Source organism: Microcaecilia unicolor, chromosome 3 (genome assembly GCF_901765095.1).
Source record: "Microcaecilia unicolor chromosome 3, aMicUni1.1, whole genome shotgun sequence".
NCBI lineage: Eukaryota > Metazoa > Chordata > Amphibia > Gymnophiona > Siphonopidae > Microcaecilia > Microcaecilia unicolor.
This window is the reverse complement of record NC_044033.1, coordinates 377775536-377794289: the sequence shown is the minus strand read 5'-3', so window position 1 is coordinate 377794289 and position 18754 is coordinate 377775536. Positions and strand designations below refer to the sequence as shown.

Below are 18754 nucleotides of genomic sequence, written 5' to 3'. Positions count from 1 at the left end.
GAAAAGGATGCAGTGCTGCCCTCAACTCCCTCCTTGCTGACTTCTGCCAAAAAGGTTCAGGACCATGGGACAGGTAAGGTAACAAAAAAGAATAAGTAGTTGGACAACAAGCCTGCTAACCCTTCTCCACAGCATTCCAGTGGGCCACTAAGAGGTCTCTTTCGTCTTCTTTCCCATGAGAGGGCAGGACCTTCTTCATATATGGCACCACTAATTTCTGAAATTTCTCTCTCGGGAACCCAAAACCAGTTGACTTCTTTTCTGCAGATTCTACACCATTTTATACAGGACCGTGCAGCCCTGTTGTAACAGCCGCAGGTGCCAAATCCTGTCTGCTACCAACCCAGCTGCACACTCTCCAGAGTTTGGGAGTCATAGTCAATTACACAAAGTCTCACCTAACTCCAGTGCAAAGCTAAACTTTCACTGGGGCCAATTTGGACACCTTATCAGCAAAAGCTTTCTTACTACAGGAACAAAGGCAGAACATTGCCCATTGTTTCACCCACCTGTGCCTATCAAAGACTGCAATCGCACTCACCTTTCTCAAACTTCTCGGCCATATGGTGGCTACAGTATATCTAGTTCTCCATACAGTAGCATCTCAGAACTCATAAGAATCAAAAGACCTAGCTTCTCAACCATTGTGTCCCAGTTCCTAAAGCCTTCAAGGACTGTCTTCATTGGTGGTGTCAGTTCTTACCCCTCCTTGCAGGATGTCATTTCAAGCCTCCATAACTCACCATCAGAACTGATGCACCAATGTATGGCTGTGGAGTCTACCTCAATCAAATAAAAACTCGGGGTCTGTGGTCACTCAGAGAGTATTCACGCCACATAAATCATTTGGAACTTCAAGCAGTTTACTCTGCTGTACAAGTACTCAAACAAAGGGTTTACAACAAGTATATCCTTATTTGAATGGACAAGCAGGTGGCCATGTTCTACTTGAACAAGCAAGGGGGCTTGGGATCCCCGAGTCTATGTCAAGAAGCCACACGTACTTGGCACCTGGCAATTGCAATTTCCACTAACAGGGCAATGTGCCTCCCTGGACATAGCAACCAAATTGCAGACTCTCTGGCACAAATTAAACCCACATGAATGGTCCCTTGACACTGAGGTTGTTAATCGATGTTTCCAAAAATGGGGGATTCCCCAAGCAGCCTTGAACAATGCCAAATGCCTGCTCATCTGCTTGCTCCATGTGGTAAGTCTAGCTGTAGCACGAGATGCTTTCAACCTCCTTTGGAATCATTGTCTCCTTTATGCCTTTTCTGCATTCCCACTTATTTCCAGAGTCCTGCAGTAGTTTATTCAAGATGCTGCAGAGATAATCCTAATTGCTCCTCGATGTCCCAGACAGCTATGGTTCTCTCGGTTACTGACTCTTCTACTAGACACTCCAGTCCCTCTAGGACATCATCCAACACTACTAACGCAACACCAGGGCCATCTGCTACACCCCCATCTGCCCAACCTGTCCCTCACAGCATGGAGATTGAGCAGAGCCTCATAGATTCTCTTCTGTTTTCCCAAGAAGTGAAATCAGTACTTCTAGTTGTCCCAGTACCAGAATGTTTTACCAGTCTAAGTGGACTTGCTTTACTCACTGGTCTAGAGTGAGAAACATGGACCCAATCTCTTGTCCGCTTCAACACTTGCTCTCCTATCATCTTCATCTTTTAGAATTATGCTTCAAAATTACTTTAGTTCAACTTCACCTTTCAGCAATTGTGGCCTGTTACGACAGAATTGATAACCAACCTGTGTCCACTCATCCCACAGTCCCTCAATTCGTGTGGTGCCTAGCCATCTTACACCCTCCCTTACGAGACCCAACACCATCTTGGGACCTTAATATTGTGTTGGCTTGCTTGATGAAAGAACCCTTCGAACCAGTTGGACTCTCCTCCCTGAAGTATATCACAAGGGAAGACTGTGTTTCTCACAGCTATTGTGTCAGTGAATTGCAAGCTTTGGTCACATACTCACCCTTCACTCAGTTCTACCACAACAAAGTAATTCTCTGACTCATCTTAAATTTTTTGCAAAAGGTTGTTTCCGGTTTCCACTTGAATCAATCCATTGTCTTTCCAGCATTCTTCCTGGCCCCCCATGCTTCATCAGCAGAAGCATCCCTTTTCATCTTAGACCATTGCTCTACTGTCTGAAAGAAACTGAATTGATCCGAAAGTCTACCTAGCTTTTTGTCACTTTTAACCCTAACAACCCTGACCTTTCAGCCTCCAAACCAGACCCATATCTGCTACCCATATCATTGGGTAGCAGACTGCATTGTGTTTTGTTACAGGGAGAAGGGCCTTCCAGTATCAGGACAAGTGACAATGCACAGACTAAGCAACTATTTCAACAATTGCTTATCTTAGAAACACACCATAACAGGGAAGATAGAGTATCCTGATAGTGAGGTTGCAAAAGAGATTGTAGTAGATCGGGTATCTTTAAATAACAATAAAAATCAGACAAAAGATTGCCAATTAATACTGTCAAGTACTAAGCATGATGTACTTAGGAACAACAAACATAGTTTGAAATGTCTATATGCGAATGCCAGGAGCCTAAGAAATAAGATGGGGGAGTTAGAATATATTGCACTAAATGAAAAATTAGATATAATAGGCATCTCTGAGACCTGGTGGAAGGAGGATAACCAGTGGGACACTGTCATACCGGGGTACAAATTATATCGTAGTGATAGGGTGAATCGGATTGGTGGAGGGGTAGCATTGTATATTAACGAGAGCCTTGAATCAAATAGATTGAAAATTCTGCAGGAAGCAAAACACTCCTTGGAATCACTGTGGATTGAAATTCCATGTGCAAAGGGGAAAAGGATAGTGATAGGAGTGTACTACCGTCCGCCTGGCCAGGACGAACAGACGGATGCGGAAATGTTAAAGGAAATCAGGGACGCAAACAAACTGGGCAACACAATAATAATGGGGGATTTCAATTACCCGCATATAGACTGGGTTAATGTAACATCTGTACACGCAAGGGACATAAGATTTCTTGATGAAATCAAGGACAGCTTCATGGAACAGCTAGTTCAGGAGCCGACAAGAGAAGGAAAAATACTAGACTTAGTCCTTAGTGGTGCTCATGATCTAGTGCAGGGGGTAACGATACGAGGGCCGCTTGATAACAGTGATCATAATATGATCGGTTTTGATATTGGCATTGAAGGAAGTGAAACTAGGAAATCAAGTACGCTAGCGTTTAACTATAGAAAAGGTGATTACGACAAAATGAGAAAAATGGTGAAAAAAAAGACTGAAAGGAGCAGCTCGCAGAGTAAAAAACTTGCATCAGGCGTGGATGCTGTTTAAAAACACCATCCTGGAGGTTCAGGACAAATATATTCCACGTATTAGAAAAAAGGGAAAAAAGACTAAACGTCAGCCGGCGTGGCTAAACAGTAAGATAAAGGAAATCATTAGAGCCAAAAAACAATCCTTCAGAAAGTGGAGAAGAGAACCAACTGAAAGTAACAGGATAGATCATAAGGAATGCCAAGCCAAATGCAAAGCGGAGATGAGGGCAAAAAAGGACTTTGAGAAGAAATTAGCGTTGGAAGCAAAAATACATAGTAAAAACTTTTTTAGATACATTAAAAGCAGGAAACCGGCCAAAGAGTCGGTTGGGCCGCTGGACGAAAATGGTGTTAAAGGGGCGATCAAGGAGGACAAAGCCGTAGCGGAGAAATTAAATGAATTCTTTGCTTCGGTCTTCACCGAGGAGGATTTGGGGGGGACACCGGTGCCGGAAAGAATATTTGAAGCGGGGGAGTCGGAGAAACTAAACAAATTCTCTGTAACCTTGGAGGATGTAATGGGTCAGTTCAGCAAGCTGAAGAGTAGTAAATCACCGGGACCTGATGGTATTCATCCCAGAGTATTAATAGAACTAAAAAATGAACTTGCGGAGCTACTGTTAGAAATATGCAATCTGTCCCTAAAATCGAGTGTAATACCGGAAGACTGGAGGGTAGCCAATGTTACTCCGATTTTTAAGAAAGGTTCCAGAGGAGATCCGGGAAATTATAGACCGGTGAGTCTGACGTCGGTGCCGGGCAAGATGGTGGAGGCTATTATTAAGAATAAAATTGCAGAGCATATACAAAAACATGGACTGATGAGACAAAGTCAGCACGGATTTAGTGAAGGGAAGTCTTGCCTCACCAATCTAATGCATTTTTTTGAGGGGGTAAGCAAACATGTGGACAATGGGGAGCCGGTTGATATTGTATATCTGGATTTTCAGAAGGCGTTTGACAAAGTGCCGCACGAAAGACTCCTGAAGAAATTGCAGAGTCATGGAATCGGAGGTAGGGTATTATTATGGATTAAGAACTGGTTGAAAGATAGGAAGCAGAGAGTAGGATTGCGTGGCCAGTATTCTCAGTGGAGGAGGGTAGTTAGTGGGGTCCCGCAGGGGTCTGTGCTGGGTCCGTTGCTTTTTAATGTATTTATAAATGACCTAGAGATGGGAATAACTAGTGAGGTAATTAAATTCGCCGATGACACAAAATTATTCAGGGTCGTCAAGTCGCAGGAGGAATGTGAACGATTACAGGAGGACCTTGCGAGACTGGGAGAATGGGCGTGCAAGTGGCAGATGAAGTTCAATGTTGACAAGTGCAAAGTGATGCATGTGGGTAAGAGGAACCCGAATTATAGCTACGTCTTGCAAGGTTCCGCGTTAGGAGTTACGGATCAAGAAAGGGATCTGGGTGTCGTCGTCGATGATACGCTGAAACCTTCTGCTCAGTGTGCTGCTGCGGCTAGGAAAGCGAATAGAATGTTGGGTGTTATTAGGAAGGGTATGGAGTCCAGGTGTGCGGATGTTATAATGCCGTTGTATCGCTCCATGGTGCGACCGCAGCTGGAGTATTGTGTTCAGTACTGGTCTCCGTATCTCAAAAAAGATATAGTAGAATTGGAAAAGGTACAGCGAAGGGCGACGAAAATGATAGTGGGGATGGGACGACTTTCCTATGAAGAGAGGCTGAGAAGGCTAGGGCTTTTCAGCTTGGAGAAGAGACGGCTGAGGGGAGATATGATAGAAGTGTATAAAATAATGAGTGGAATGGATCGGGTGGATGTGAAGCGACTGTTCACGCTATCCAAAAATACTAGGACTAGAGGGCATGAGTTGAAGCTACAGTGTGGTAAATTTAAAACGAATCGGAGAAAATTTTTCTTCACCCAACGTGTAATTAGACTCTGGAATTCATTGCCGGAGAACGTGGTACGGGCGGTTAGCTTGACGGAGTTTAAAAAGGGGTTAGATAGATTCCTAAAGGACAAGTCCATAGACCGCTATTAAATGGACTGGAAAAATTCCTCATTTTTAGGTATAACTTGTCTGGAATGTTTTTACGTTTGGGGAGCGTGCCAGGTGCCCTTGACCTGGATTGGCCACTGTCGGTGACAGGATGCTGGGCTAGATGGACCTTTGGTCTTTCCCAGTATGGCACTACTTATGTACTTATGTACTCTTCATGGACATTTACAAAGCAGCAACTTGGGCCTTGCCTCTTACATGCTGAACATTATTGATTGGACGACTCCACTGACTGGGACATGGCGTTCAGCCAGTATGTCCTCTGGAATCTTTTTACTTGCTGAGAACAGTACTACTGCCCCACAGACATTCAGTCAGCTAGAGACTCACCAGCAAGTATGCCTTCATCTCCCCTGTTTGTCTCCAGAGAAAGTGAAATTGCTTACCTGTAATGGGGGAAGGGTTCTCTGTAGAAAGCAGGGAAATGCAGCCACACTTGCCCACCCTCTGTCCCCCTTCTATCAGATAGCTGTAGGTACAAGAATCCCTGTGTATGATCTATGAAGCCTCAATAAGCTTCTTAGCTGTAGGATCACACTGGTACTCAGGCTCGGTCGGAGACAACCAGCAAGTGTGACTGCATTACCCTGCTATCTAAGGAGAACCCCCATTACATGTAAGCAACAGCTTTATGGATAGTGCCACTGAAAATTCTTGCTCGGACATAAAGGCTATCCTAAATTAAACCGCATAGCTATCCTTATAGCTACAATGATGTGAAAAACAATTTTGTGATGTAAAGCGCCTAGCTATGTTTGCAGGAAAGGCAGTATATTAAAAAAACATTAAAAAGCTTTTATTTTTATTTCCAATGCTTGATATACCACAAAGGGACTGTTGAGGCAACTATGCGGTTTACAACAACTAAAATCGATGGGGAAGTAACACAAGAGAGTGGGGGAGACAATTAGGAGAAGGCAGAGTCAAATGCTTCACAGAAAAGGTGGGTTTTAAGTAGGAATTTGAACTTGGCATAGGAGGGTTCAGTATGGATGTGAGGTGGAAGGGCATGCCAAAGGGTGGTTCAGAGAAAGCCAAAAGCAGCTTCCCAGGAGGATCAGGTGAAAAGAGGGGAGGGAGGGGACTGAAAGCAGGTTGGCGTTGGCAGAGCGGAGGCAGCATGGAGGGGTATAGGGAATAAGCACAAAACAGAGAGAGGCAGGAGCAGACAGGAGACGACCTTTGAAAACAAGGGATCTTGAATTTCACACATGCTGAGAATGGGAGCCAGTGTTCTAAACGGAGAAATAGGGTGACATGGTCGAGTCGATGAGAGAAGTGAAGCTTAACTTCTGTTGATTGTATGAGTTTGAAGACGTTTGAGCAGATACAGGGGAAGACCAACATAGGGAGAACTATGGCAAGTAGGAGAAAGCGAATTAGAAAAGGATCAAGGAGAGCGCGGAAAAGACAAATGTGATATAGAGTGAAAAATGCAGAGCGTACCACCACAATGAGTCGATCTACTACTACTATTTATTTCTATAGCACCACTAGATGTACGCAGCACTGTACACATTATATGCAGGAACTTTCTCTGTCCCTAGAGGGCTCACAATCTAAACTTTTTTTTTGTACCTGGGGCAATGGAGGGCTAAGTATCTTGCCCCCGGTCACAAGAAGCTGCAGTGAGAATTGAACCCAGGTTGCCAGGATCAAAGCCAACTGCATTGACCATTAGGCTACTCCTCCACTTAAAAGTTTAGACTCAAAGATTACATCAGGAATCTTGACAGAGTCAGAACAAGGAAGGAGACGGTAGTTAAGAAAAGGGAGGTTGGGAAAAACAATGGCTTAACATTTTGATGTGTTCAAGAAAAGACAATTATTTCTAAGCTAGATAGAAACCTGTTCCAGGCAACTTGTTCATGGTAGAAATTGAGGTGGAGAAGTTGGAGGTGCGACAGTGTCTGGATATTATCCGCATAGCACAAAAGTGTGCAACCTTGTTCCTGGATAAGAGTGAGAAGGGGAGAAATGAAGATGTTGAAAAGAGTTAGGACAAGGATAGAACCCTGGGGATACCTGAGAGTACTGGCTAGTTAGGAGAATGAGATTCCTCATGAAAGAGTTGGAAGGAGAGAATAGTACCCTGAATGCCTAGAGAGTGGAGGCAGAAAAGAAGCAGTGATCAATTGTATCAAAGTAAGAGGAGAGGTCACTGGAAATAACTATGAATGGTGCTATCAAGAAGAGGAGTGGAAGATAGTAAGAGTGTTTCTGCGCTATGGTTCTGGTGGAAACTGAATTGGAAAGGATGAAGGGAATTAGAATCATGGAAAGACTCCAGTTGGAGAACTAGTTTCTCAAGGATCTTTGAAAAGAAATGAAAGTTAGAAATTGGAGGGAAGTATGAGGGGTCAAGGTGCAATTTCTTGAGAAAAGTACTACATGCTTCCACAGTGGGGGTGGGGGGGGAGGAGGAGCAAGGCCGAGAGGCTGGATTGAAGGAGGGTGAGTAGGTGGGGAGAAAGAGACAAAAAGAGGTGGCTGATTTACCTTATTATTGGATATATGCCACACTGAATGTTTTCTGATCTTTAAACAAAATTTAATATTAGACAAAGGGAACGTGAATAAACACGACACAGTTTTTAAATTATTACTTCATTTATTTAAGGAACAAAGTTATCCAGCACCCATATCACCCATGTGAAAAGTAACTACCCCGTTAGTTAACTTAGCTAGCCAATTGACTGTTACTGGTTGAACACAGTCAGGCTTGACTGCAGCCAGCCCTGGTGAATCCAAACCTCACTATATATTGAACTAAGTGAAGTAGTCACTACAAAAGTTCTACAAGAACACTATGCTATGATCAAAGGAAATTCCAGAATAGATGAGAAATAAAAATTGTTGAAATATATCAGTCTGGACTTCACCGAATGACAGTGAGAGCCTTTATTTCCAAATGGACAAGACTTGGAACAGTGGTGAATCATCCCAGGAGTGGCCAGCCTACCAAAATTACCCCAAGGGTGCAGCAACAATTGATCTAGGAAGTCACAAAACATCCCAGAAGAACATCCGAAGAACCGCAGTCCTCTCTTAGTCTCATCTAAGGACAGTGTTCATGAAACCACAATAAGAAAGAGACTGGTTCAAAATGGGATTCATTGGAGAATAGCAAGGAGGAAACCACTGCTATCCAAGAGTATCATCATTGTTCATCTTATATTTGCAAAAACACATCTGGATAAACCCCAAGCCTTTCGGGATAAGGTGCTATGTATAGATGAATCGAAAGTGGAACTTTTTTAACAGCACAGGTCCCATTATGTCTTGCATAAAGAAAATACAGCATTCAACAGTAAAAACATCATACCAACAGTCAAACATGGTGGTGGTAGGGTGGTGGTAGTGTGATGGTATGGAGATTCTTTGCTGCCTCAGGAGCTGGAAAACTTGCCATTATTGAAGGAGCCATGAATTCTGCATGGTATCAATTTTTATTTTTATTTTTTAATTTAAAGGAGGTCTTTGATATACCATTGAGAAAACATGATCCAAACGTACAAGATTTTGAACACTAGTTAACTTCCATCTACTTAAGCTGGTTACTGGTCATTGCACTAACAATCATTTCTATGTTCTCCAACCAAACCAACATGATAGCATCAGCTGCAAAAATTACCTCCACTTTTTCAATTTGTAGAGAATTTTACGGTATAAGTCTTCCCCGTCCCATCAAAATAAAAGACAAATATGTAGTGCAGTGGTTACCAAGCCTGGTCCTGGAGGCACCCCAGCCAGTCAGGTTTTCAGGAAATCCACAATGAATATTCGTGAGAGAGATTTGCGTGCATTGCCTCCACTGCACGCATATCTCTCTCATGAATATTCATTGTGGATATCCTGAAAACCTGACTGGCTGGGTTACCTCCAGTTCCAGGTTTGGAAACCACTGACATAGTGACTGTACACCCCTATCCCTAATACTGCTGATCCAAATATCTAAACCATAGGTTCTCAACAAGGGATATTCAGTACATTAGCAGGGGGCATGTGGCATGGCAAGACAGAAAACTAGCCAGTATAAATGCAAGTTTTCTGGCACTGCTGATCACTTCCAGGTCACTCCCTATTCCCTCCCCCTCCCCACCCCCTGCATCCTGTCAACACAAGTGCCCTATATAGTTCAAACGGTGACCCTCCCTCCCTCCATCTTCCCACTTTCCCAGGTTGTCAACTACAAAGATAGTGGCAGAAACAACATAAGGACGTATGGGATAATTTCCTTGCACATGCCGTTGCTAGCTGTGCTGGTCATGCCCCCCTCTTCCTGTGTCTGAAGGGCACCAGCATAGCTGGCAGTAGCACACACAGGAAAGTGGTCCCATGCATCTTCATGTTGTTCCTGCTGCTGCCAGCAACCTGGGAAGGTGAGAGGGGGAGGTGATGCTGAATGAGGAAAGAGAGATGGGATGATGCTGGCTGGGGTTGTTGGGGAAGAGAGACCAAGTGTGTGTCAGAGAAAAGATGACTGCATTGCAGCAGGGACAGAAGAAATGTCAAATGGATTGGAGAACATGACAACAGAGTTAAAAGACAAAGGAAAGCAGAAACCAGATACTGGGACAAACATGACTACAAAAATATAATGACCAGATGACAAGGGAAAAAAAAGTAATTTTATTTTCTATTTCATGATTAGAATATGTCAATTTTTGGAATGTACATCTACCAGAGCTGATCAGAGCTTTGGGGTACTCGGTTGAAATTTGTTCAATTTAAGGGGTATTTATTTACTTACTTATTTGTTACATTTGTATCTCACATTTTCCCCGCATATTAGTAGGCTTAATGTGGCTTACAAAGTTCGGAGAGGAGAGAGCGTTCCGGTGGACAAGTACAGAGTAGAAGTACAATTAATTAGATTTAGTGTAGATTTAGCTTGAAGAAATTGAGAAATGCTGATCTGAACCAATGATAGCTATCACATAAAAGATACCCAAACTTTCTTCCATTTCCCCACTGAATTTCTTCATATAACTGTCAGTTTTTCCATTCGATAAATATGTCAATTTGGCCCTCCATTTGGCCCACTTCCCTTCAACTGGAACCCAATGTCAATTTTGCTGCATTCAAGCAATGTCTTACTAATTTTGTTTTTGTTTGAAGCTTGATATTTCTCTATTAAACAGAAAAATCCCTGTGACCTAAGGAATCAAAAGCTCTGTAAGCCATTTGATTTGAAACTGTATACTCTTCTAAAAAGCTCTAGCTTTTGCGCATTCTGTCCATATATAACCTTGTGTTCCTTTAGCTCCACACTGACGGAGCCCACGGGTACCAGTGACTAACCCTATCTGGAGTCAAGTACCAACAATAGACATCTTAACATTATTCTCCTGAATGATTGCTGCCATGGCAACTTTAGCGAACACAGACTCCATGGCTTTCCACTCTATGGTCTCATATCAGAAAATTCTTAAGGTGATATGCAGTCATCTATCCATAAGCAGATATGTAATTGGGTTGTGTAGTAAGACTATGATCCAAATCAAAAAAAGGCAATTCTATATCTGAATGGCTGAAGATTTTGATTGGCCTAGTCAAAGTCCTAATAACTGAGATGCTGAATCTGAAATGAGCATTTCATGCATGAAAATCTTCAAATGTGTCTGAATTAAGCAGTTCTGTAAAGTAGAGTAGGCTAAGATTCCTCAACAGCAATGTGAAAGACTTCTCTCAAATTATAGAAGTGTTTGTAATTATTGCTGCTAAAAGTGGTACAACCAGTTATTAAGTTTGGGGGCAGCTATTTTTTCCACATGTGTTGGATAACTTTGGGGCCCTTTTAGTAAACTGAGTTAACTTTTGCATTCACCACATGCTTAATGCAAAAATAAGCTCTGCAGTAAGTGCAGGGGCATACCCAGCATCAATCCCCTTCCTCCCAACAGCTCTAACACACTGTCAACCTCCGATCCCCCTCCCCAACAGCTCCCAACCTCCACTTCATTCCCTCGACCCCTCCCAACACACAGTCATCCTCCAACCCCCTTCCCTCAACACACTATGAACTTCTGATCCTCCTCTGTCTGACACACGGTTATCCTCCAATTCTATTTCCCTCGACCCCTTAGACACACTCAACTTAAGACCTCCTTCCCGGACCCTCCTGACACACTGTCAACCTTCAATCCACCTTCTCCTGACAACCAGACACACTGTCAACCTCCAATTCCTTTCCCTTCGATCCCCACCATTAATACCCCCACCCCACGGATGTAAATCCCACTCCCATCCATAGCCCCTTCTCTGTAAAGGCCATCTCTCCCTCTATCACATGACCCTCTCCTGGGTCCTACCTCATACCAGCTTCAGTGGTCAGTGGTGCCAAGTGGGAGGGGGCCCCTCTACTCCTGTATAAGCTTTGGCTGAGAAACAAAATAGCCGCCATGACCCCTAGCAGGACCGAATATGTGTGGTGGAGAGTGAGCTGCCGCACATTGTGATAGCAGCCACACTAATGGACTGCAGGTAGTGCAGCTGCACTTACCATCTCACAGCCCACCACTCTTCCTCTGTCATGCTCAGATCCTGTCCACTCCCAGGATTGTTTTGCAGCGGCTGCCTTTTTAATACAGGAAACAGTGGGTCTATGCTACTCTCTACCTTGTGGTAAATCTCATATTAGCTGCTTTTTATGTAGCTCAGAAAAAGGGCCCCTTTATTCTTTAAATAAATTAAATACATACCACAGTGTTTAAATTACTCAGATTTCCGTTGTCTAATATTACATTTTATTTAAAGATCAGAAACTAGTGTGGTGTATATGCAATAATAGGGGGAATCAGGAGGGGGGAAAGCATATTCATTATATTTCATATTGCTGAATATCTGTAGAACCTGTGATGTTCACATATCACCACATAGAGTCAGCACCATTGGCTATCCAGATGGTGGTGCTGAATATACGTAATATATTTGAACACTGCCATTGGCCTTTAAAAAAAAAATGCTGACTGTAGAGTTTGACTACTAGCCAAGAGATGTCATTACTTCCTGTAACTTATGCTGTCTGTAAAAAGCATTGAATCTTTTTCTTGGAGTTCTGCTGCCAGAAGATTGCAGTCCTACTGCTCTACAGGGCAGGCACCTTATCATCCTGTAACCCTCTAGTTCTTGTCCTTTATTTGGTTGAGTTTTACCTACAAGTAAAAATATGGCAAAACTTCACACATGCTATCCTTAATTGGAGAAAAATGAGTTGCATGGCTGGAAAATGTGAAAAGTGCCAAGTGAACAACACGTGCCCTGTGTGGTTCTTTGAGTAGCAAGTAGAGAATGACAAGGGGACAAAGTTTGTCCCCATCCCCGCAAGCTCTGTCGGATCCCATCCACACAAGCCTCGAACAGATATAATTTTATATTTAAATCATTTTATTAAAGTATAAAAAGAAACAATATTCTGTACAACAGTTGTTTTATAAATCACAAATACAGAACAAGGATCAACAAAATCCCTGTCTCTCCTCACAGATATCCTCTCCACTATCGGGAAAACTGAACAAACCAAATTACTACAGAATGCTACATAGAAAATTTATGCTAACAAAATACCTTAGTCACACATTCAGAGAACTCCAATACTAAATACATAATAGCTAACCAAAAATGATAAACATATATTAACTAAAAACCACAAGAAGCCACACCACAGAAATAGAAAGATATGCATTTCCTTCTATAACATGCAAAATATAATGATCACATATGCCAGGGATGGTGTTGGGGAAGTTCAAAGTAGTGGGCTTTGGGGTCCCCTCCCAAATGTTTCTGCCCTGGGCTTCAGCCATGTTGAACACCAGCTCTGGCAGGATACTCATTTCAAATCTGACATATTCTAATCACAAAATAGAAGATACATTTTTTTCTACCTTTTGTTGTCTGATCATTTTATTTGGTCCCATGTTCTGGTTTCTGTTTCCCTCTGACTACTCAATTCACTTGCCAGGGTCTCCTGCCCTTTTGACATTTCTTCTTTCTCTATGCTCACTATCCATCTTCCATCTCTATGTAACTATGTTCCCCATGTTCAGCTGTGTGTCTGCTATACTTGCCTGTCCAGCATTTTCTCTGTGTTAGTCTCCCCGCATTCATCACCACCACTCCTCCACCTCTCCAGCATCATTTCTCTGTGTCCCTGTGCCCCCCTACAAGTCCAGCAACTCCCTTCTGCGTTCCTATTCTTTCCCATGTCTAGTGTCTTCCTTCTGTGTCCATATACACCCTCCCATGTCTGGCATTGCCCCTCCCTTCCCCCCCCCCCCCGCCAATACAGGTCTATCACCTCCATCCCTTCCTTCCAGCAGCCCTCCTCCACAGATCCACTACCTCTCTCCCTGCCCCCCAGCCCTCCCATGGGTCCAGTGCCTCTCTCCCTGCTGCAATCCTCGCCATGGTCCCAGTGCCTCTCTCTCCCTTGCCTCTAGCCCCCCTCCCCCCATAGATTTAGTGCTTCTCTCTCCGTTCCCTCCAGCCAGCCCTCCCTCCCCCCAATGATCCAGTGCTTTCCTCCCTTCTCTCCAGCTCCCCTTTGGTTCCAGTGGGCCCCCTCCCTCTCCATGGGTCCAGCATCCCCCTCCTGCATTTCCAGCACTTCCCCCCCCATGGGTCCAGCCGCCCCCCTCTCTCATTTCTAGTGCTGCCTCTCTCTCTGCAGGTCCAGCAGCTTCCCTCCCACACTTATAGGACTCCTCGCCCCCCCCCTGTAGATCTGGCACTTTTGTCTTCTTTTCCCCTTCCCACCACAGTAGTTCTCTTATGCAGCAGCCAGCTGAGTTGTCTGTGATCTCCACAGGCCTGCTCCAGGGCCTTCTCTCTGCTGGATCTCGCCTTCTAATGCAACTTCCTGTTTTCACTAAATAGGAAGTTGCGTTAGAAGGCAGGACCCGGTAGAGAGAAGGTCCTGGAGCAGGCCTGTGAGAGTCACTGATGGCTCAGCTGGCTGCTGCATAAGGTAGATCTACTGTAGGAGAAAGGAAAGCGGGCACGGAGATGCTAGACCCGCAGGAGTGGTAACTGCAACTTTTTTTTTTTTTTTTTAATACCGTGGGAGCAAAGCTTTTTACCGTTCCTGTGGGGTGGTAAAAGGTTTTGCACCCATGGTAAATGTGCCAAATGTTTTCCTTTTATTGCAGATTACAGCAGTTTACCACGGCTCCCCATCCCCGTGTCATTCTCTAATATAGAGCTTTTGTCTTGTGGTCCTTTTCATGGTAAAAGGGGCAGATAAAGTGGGTTATGGCCAGAGTTCCAATATATTTCACTTCAAATTAGGGCATTGTCACTACATGCAGCTATGTTGCTGCTGGAATGTGCTTGTGTCATCTGAGGGAGATCCAGTTTGGCCCACTTTCTCATTCAAGTGAGCCTTTCTCTCCCATAGCCTGCATTGCTCCCTACTCTGCCTAAGGCCCTACTTGGCAAGGGGTTTGCACTAGTCACGAATTTGGGTAGTATGGGGACATTTGTTTCTTTGGAGTTTTTCCTTTGGACCTTATTGAGTTGATCATTTGGTATGGACAATTTTCCACAAATGGTACGCTAGCTCAGAATGATGACTTTGTTTTTTTGTGATAGCCTTATATTCTTGAATAATATTTGTTGATAGATCTACTGTTTAACAACAATGTATATGATTCAATTTGCAGAATGTTACTGGAGTTACTAAATGCTGTCTGTTTTGTGGTGACTTTTGTCTTATTTTAGATTATTCCAGTAGAAAAATTAGTGAAAGGCAAATTCCAGGATAATTTTGAGTTTGTTCAGTGGTTTAAGAAATTCTTTGATGCAAACTACGATGGAAAGGAATATGACCCATTGCTGGCAAGACAGGGACAAGATTTGGCCCCCCCACCCAATCCTGGAGAGCAGGTCTTCAATAAGCCGAAGAAACCCATTGGCACTGCAGGTAACAGACAGGGCAGAATTCCTCAAAATGCAGCTGCTCATCTCTTCTTCTTTCAACATCACTATGACCATGTAACTCATTCACCTTTAAAAAAAGAAAAGAGAGTAGACCAGGAGTCCAGAAAAGTTCTTTATTGAAAAAGACTCAGTGGCCACGGTTCGCCAAAAATGGCTGCATCAGGGGTTTGAAATAACACTAGTAAATTAAACAAGCCAAAATAAATGATATTGCATAAAAATGCAAATCATAAATATAATAAATAACTACACACATAAGGCATGCATAAAAACTTTAAACCGTGAACTATATATGTGTGATCTTAGTGCATAAAAACATATGATAAAAATATTATGAACTAAAATAATATACAAACATATTGTGTCAAATAAGTTGTCCGAAGCAAAACACTGAATATGGATCACAAGTAAGAAACATGATGGCAGATAAGGGCCAAATGGCCCATCCAGTCTGCCCTTCCTCAGTAACCACTAATTGCTCCTTTTCCTAAGGGATCTCACATGCCTGTTCCATGCTTCCTTAAATTTTGACACAGTCTTCGTTTCCGCTACCTCCACCGGGAGGCCATTCCACACATTCACCATCCTTTCTGTGAAGGAGTATTTTCTTAAATTCCTCCTATGCGTATTTCCTCTCAACCTCTTCCTATGCCCTCTCATTACAGGGCTTTCCTTCATTTGAAAAAGGCTCACCGCCTGTACATTGATGCCACTGAGGTATTTAGATGTCTGTATCATATTCCCTCTCTCCCGCCTCTCTTCTAGTGTATACATGTTGAGGTTTATAAGCCTGCCCCTATATGTTTTATGACTGAGACCACGTACTAATTTTGCAACCGCCCTCTGGACCGACTCCATCCTGTTTATATCTTTTCATAGGTGTGGTCTCCTTAATTGCACACAGTACTTTAAATGGGGTCTCACCAGAGACTTATACAGGGGCACTATCGCCTCTTTTTTTTCCTGCTGGTCCTTGCTCTCCTTATGCACCCAAACATCCTTCTGGCTTTGACCGTTGCTTTTTCTACTTGTTTGGCCACCTTAAGGTCATCAGACACAATTGCCCCCAAGTCCTGCTATTCTTCATACGCAGAAGCACTTCATCCTCGATATGGTACCGTGCCCTTGGATTCTTGTAACCCAAGTGCATGACCTTGCATGTCTTAGTATTAAATTTTAGTTGCCAGTTATCGGACCATTCTTAAAGTTTTGCCAGATCTTTCTCGTGTCATCCACACCCTCCGGGGTGTCCACCATATTACAGAGTTTGGTATCATCCACAAAGAGACAAATCTCACCAGATGGTCCTTCCGTAATATCACGCACAAAGATGTTAAAAAGAGCCGGCCCAAGGACCGATCCCTGTGGTACACCACTGATAACATCCCAGAGCAAGCTCCATTTACCACTACCCTCTGTCTCCTCCCATTTAACCAGTTTGTAACCCAGTCAGTCACTTTAGGTTCCATATTGGGGGCATTCAGTTTATTAATCAGTCACCTATATGGAACCATGTCAAAGGCTTTATTAAAATCCAAGTACACCACATCTAGTGCCCCTCCCACGTCTAACTGTTTGGCCACCCAGTCAAAGAAATCAGTCAGATTCGTCTGACATGACCTGCCTCTGGTGAAGCCATGTTGCCTCGTGTCCTGCAGGCCATTCAGTTCAAGAAACCTCACAATCCTCAGCTTTAGAAGCGTTCTATTAGTTTACTTACCACCGAGGTCAGACTGACAGGTGTGTAATTCCCAACCTCCTCCTCACTTCCACTCTTGTGCAAAGGGACCACATCCGCCTTTCTCCAGTCTTCTGGGACCACACCAGACTCTAGGGAAACATTGTTCAGATAGCAGAACTGCCAGGACATCTCCTAGTTCCTTGAGTACCCTTGGATGTATCCCATCAGACCCCATTCCTTTGTCTACTTTTAGTTTAGTTAGCTCCTCATGAACACAGTCTGCTGAAGATTGGTCCAGGTCTACCATACATCCATCCCTATTAGCATTTGTTTTCTTCAGTCCTACCCCTGGCCTTTCATCCGTGAACACAGAACAGAAAAAATTGTTAAACAGGTCAGCTTTAACCTTATCGGATTTACATATCCCTCCCCCTTAGGTTTGAGCCTCACAATGCTATTATGGCATTTCCTTCTGTCACATATCAGAAAAATTTCTTGTCTCCCAGTTTTACCGTATCAGCTATCTTTTTCTCCATTTGCCTCGGCTTCCCTAACAGCTTTTCCAGCTTCCCTTAGCTTTTCTAGGTATTTTTGTTGTGGATACATTTAATCACAGTATATATATATATATATGTGTGTGTGTGTGTGTGTATATATATATGTGTGTGTGTGTGTGTATATATATATATGTATGTATATATATATATATGTATGTATATATATATACTAGCCGTTATGCCCGTTCAAACGGGCGAGATTTCCAGCTACCCTCCTCGCCAGGCCGCCACCTCCCCTCCCCCCGAGGTCGCTGCTACCGCCCCCCCCCCCCCCCCCGGAGTTGCCACCCCTCCACATGGCCCGGGCCCTCTGTTCGCGATTCAACTTACAGCGCCGAAACCACAGCAGGCAGATCAGCTGAGCTGCTGTCGGCCTTCCTTCTCGGCCTGTGTCCTGCCCTCGTGTGATGTAACGCCGGCGAGGGTGGAACAGAGGCAGGGAAGGAAGGCCGACGGCAGCTCAGCTGATCTGCCTGTTGCGTTTTCGGCGCTGTAAGTTGAATTGCGAAGAGAGGGCCGGCCGGGTGGAGGGGGGGCGGCGGTGACTCCAGGTGGGGGGGAGCGGCAGCGACCTCGACGGTTCCCTCCCTCTCCTTCGCGCAGTTTCTCTCTCTGTCCCGCCCCGTCATCATGTATTGACGCGGGAGCGGGACAGAGAGGGAAAGTCTCTACTGCGCATTTGCAGGTGAGTGCAGTCACTCGCAATTTATATGTTTGATATATATATATATATATAGTCCACTATATAGTCCATAGTGAAGCATAATATGAAAAATAAAGGTGAGACCAGTGTCTTAAATACTCAGTGATTACATATGGAACCAAACATATAATGTACCAAAATGACACATACCTAACCAGACGTGAAAACAATGTTTCCTCTAGCTTGCAGATGTATATCCAAGAGTGCCTAAAAATATATATAAAAGACAAAATGAAAAAAGAAAAAAACCTAAGAATCAAATCTTTTCAAGAAGACCTTAAGTACTTGCTTACAATCAGCAGCTCTTGATAAACATAAAAGCAGTTCTGAGCAGAGCAACAGCCTCTCTCCTTGCTGTCACAGTGGAATCAGCTATATTGGATTCCAAACTACTTTATATACAAACCAGAAGGTCAAAGGTGACTGCAGTATATGGGAGACTAATGAAACAAAAACTTTGTTGATGAAAATCCCACAAAAAGGAGGGTGGAAGACTTCTGAAAA

General features: G+C 43.7%; 1 protein-coding gene across 2 annotated transcripts in view; it reads left to right on the top strand.

Moving 5' to 3' along the window:
• MAPRE3 (microtubule associated protein RP/EB family member 3) overlaps positions 1-18754 on the top strand; it is a 202983-nt gene that overhangs the window by 142776 nt on the left and 41453 nt on the right. For both annotated transcript variants that reach the window (XM_030198625.1, XM_030198626.1), the window contains one exon: positions 15091-15292. In XM_030198625.1, coding sequence (XP_030054485.1) covers positions 15091-15292 — 202 coding nt within the window. The remainder of the gene's footprint in view (positions 1-15090; positions 15293-18754) is intronic.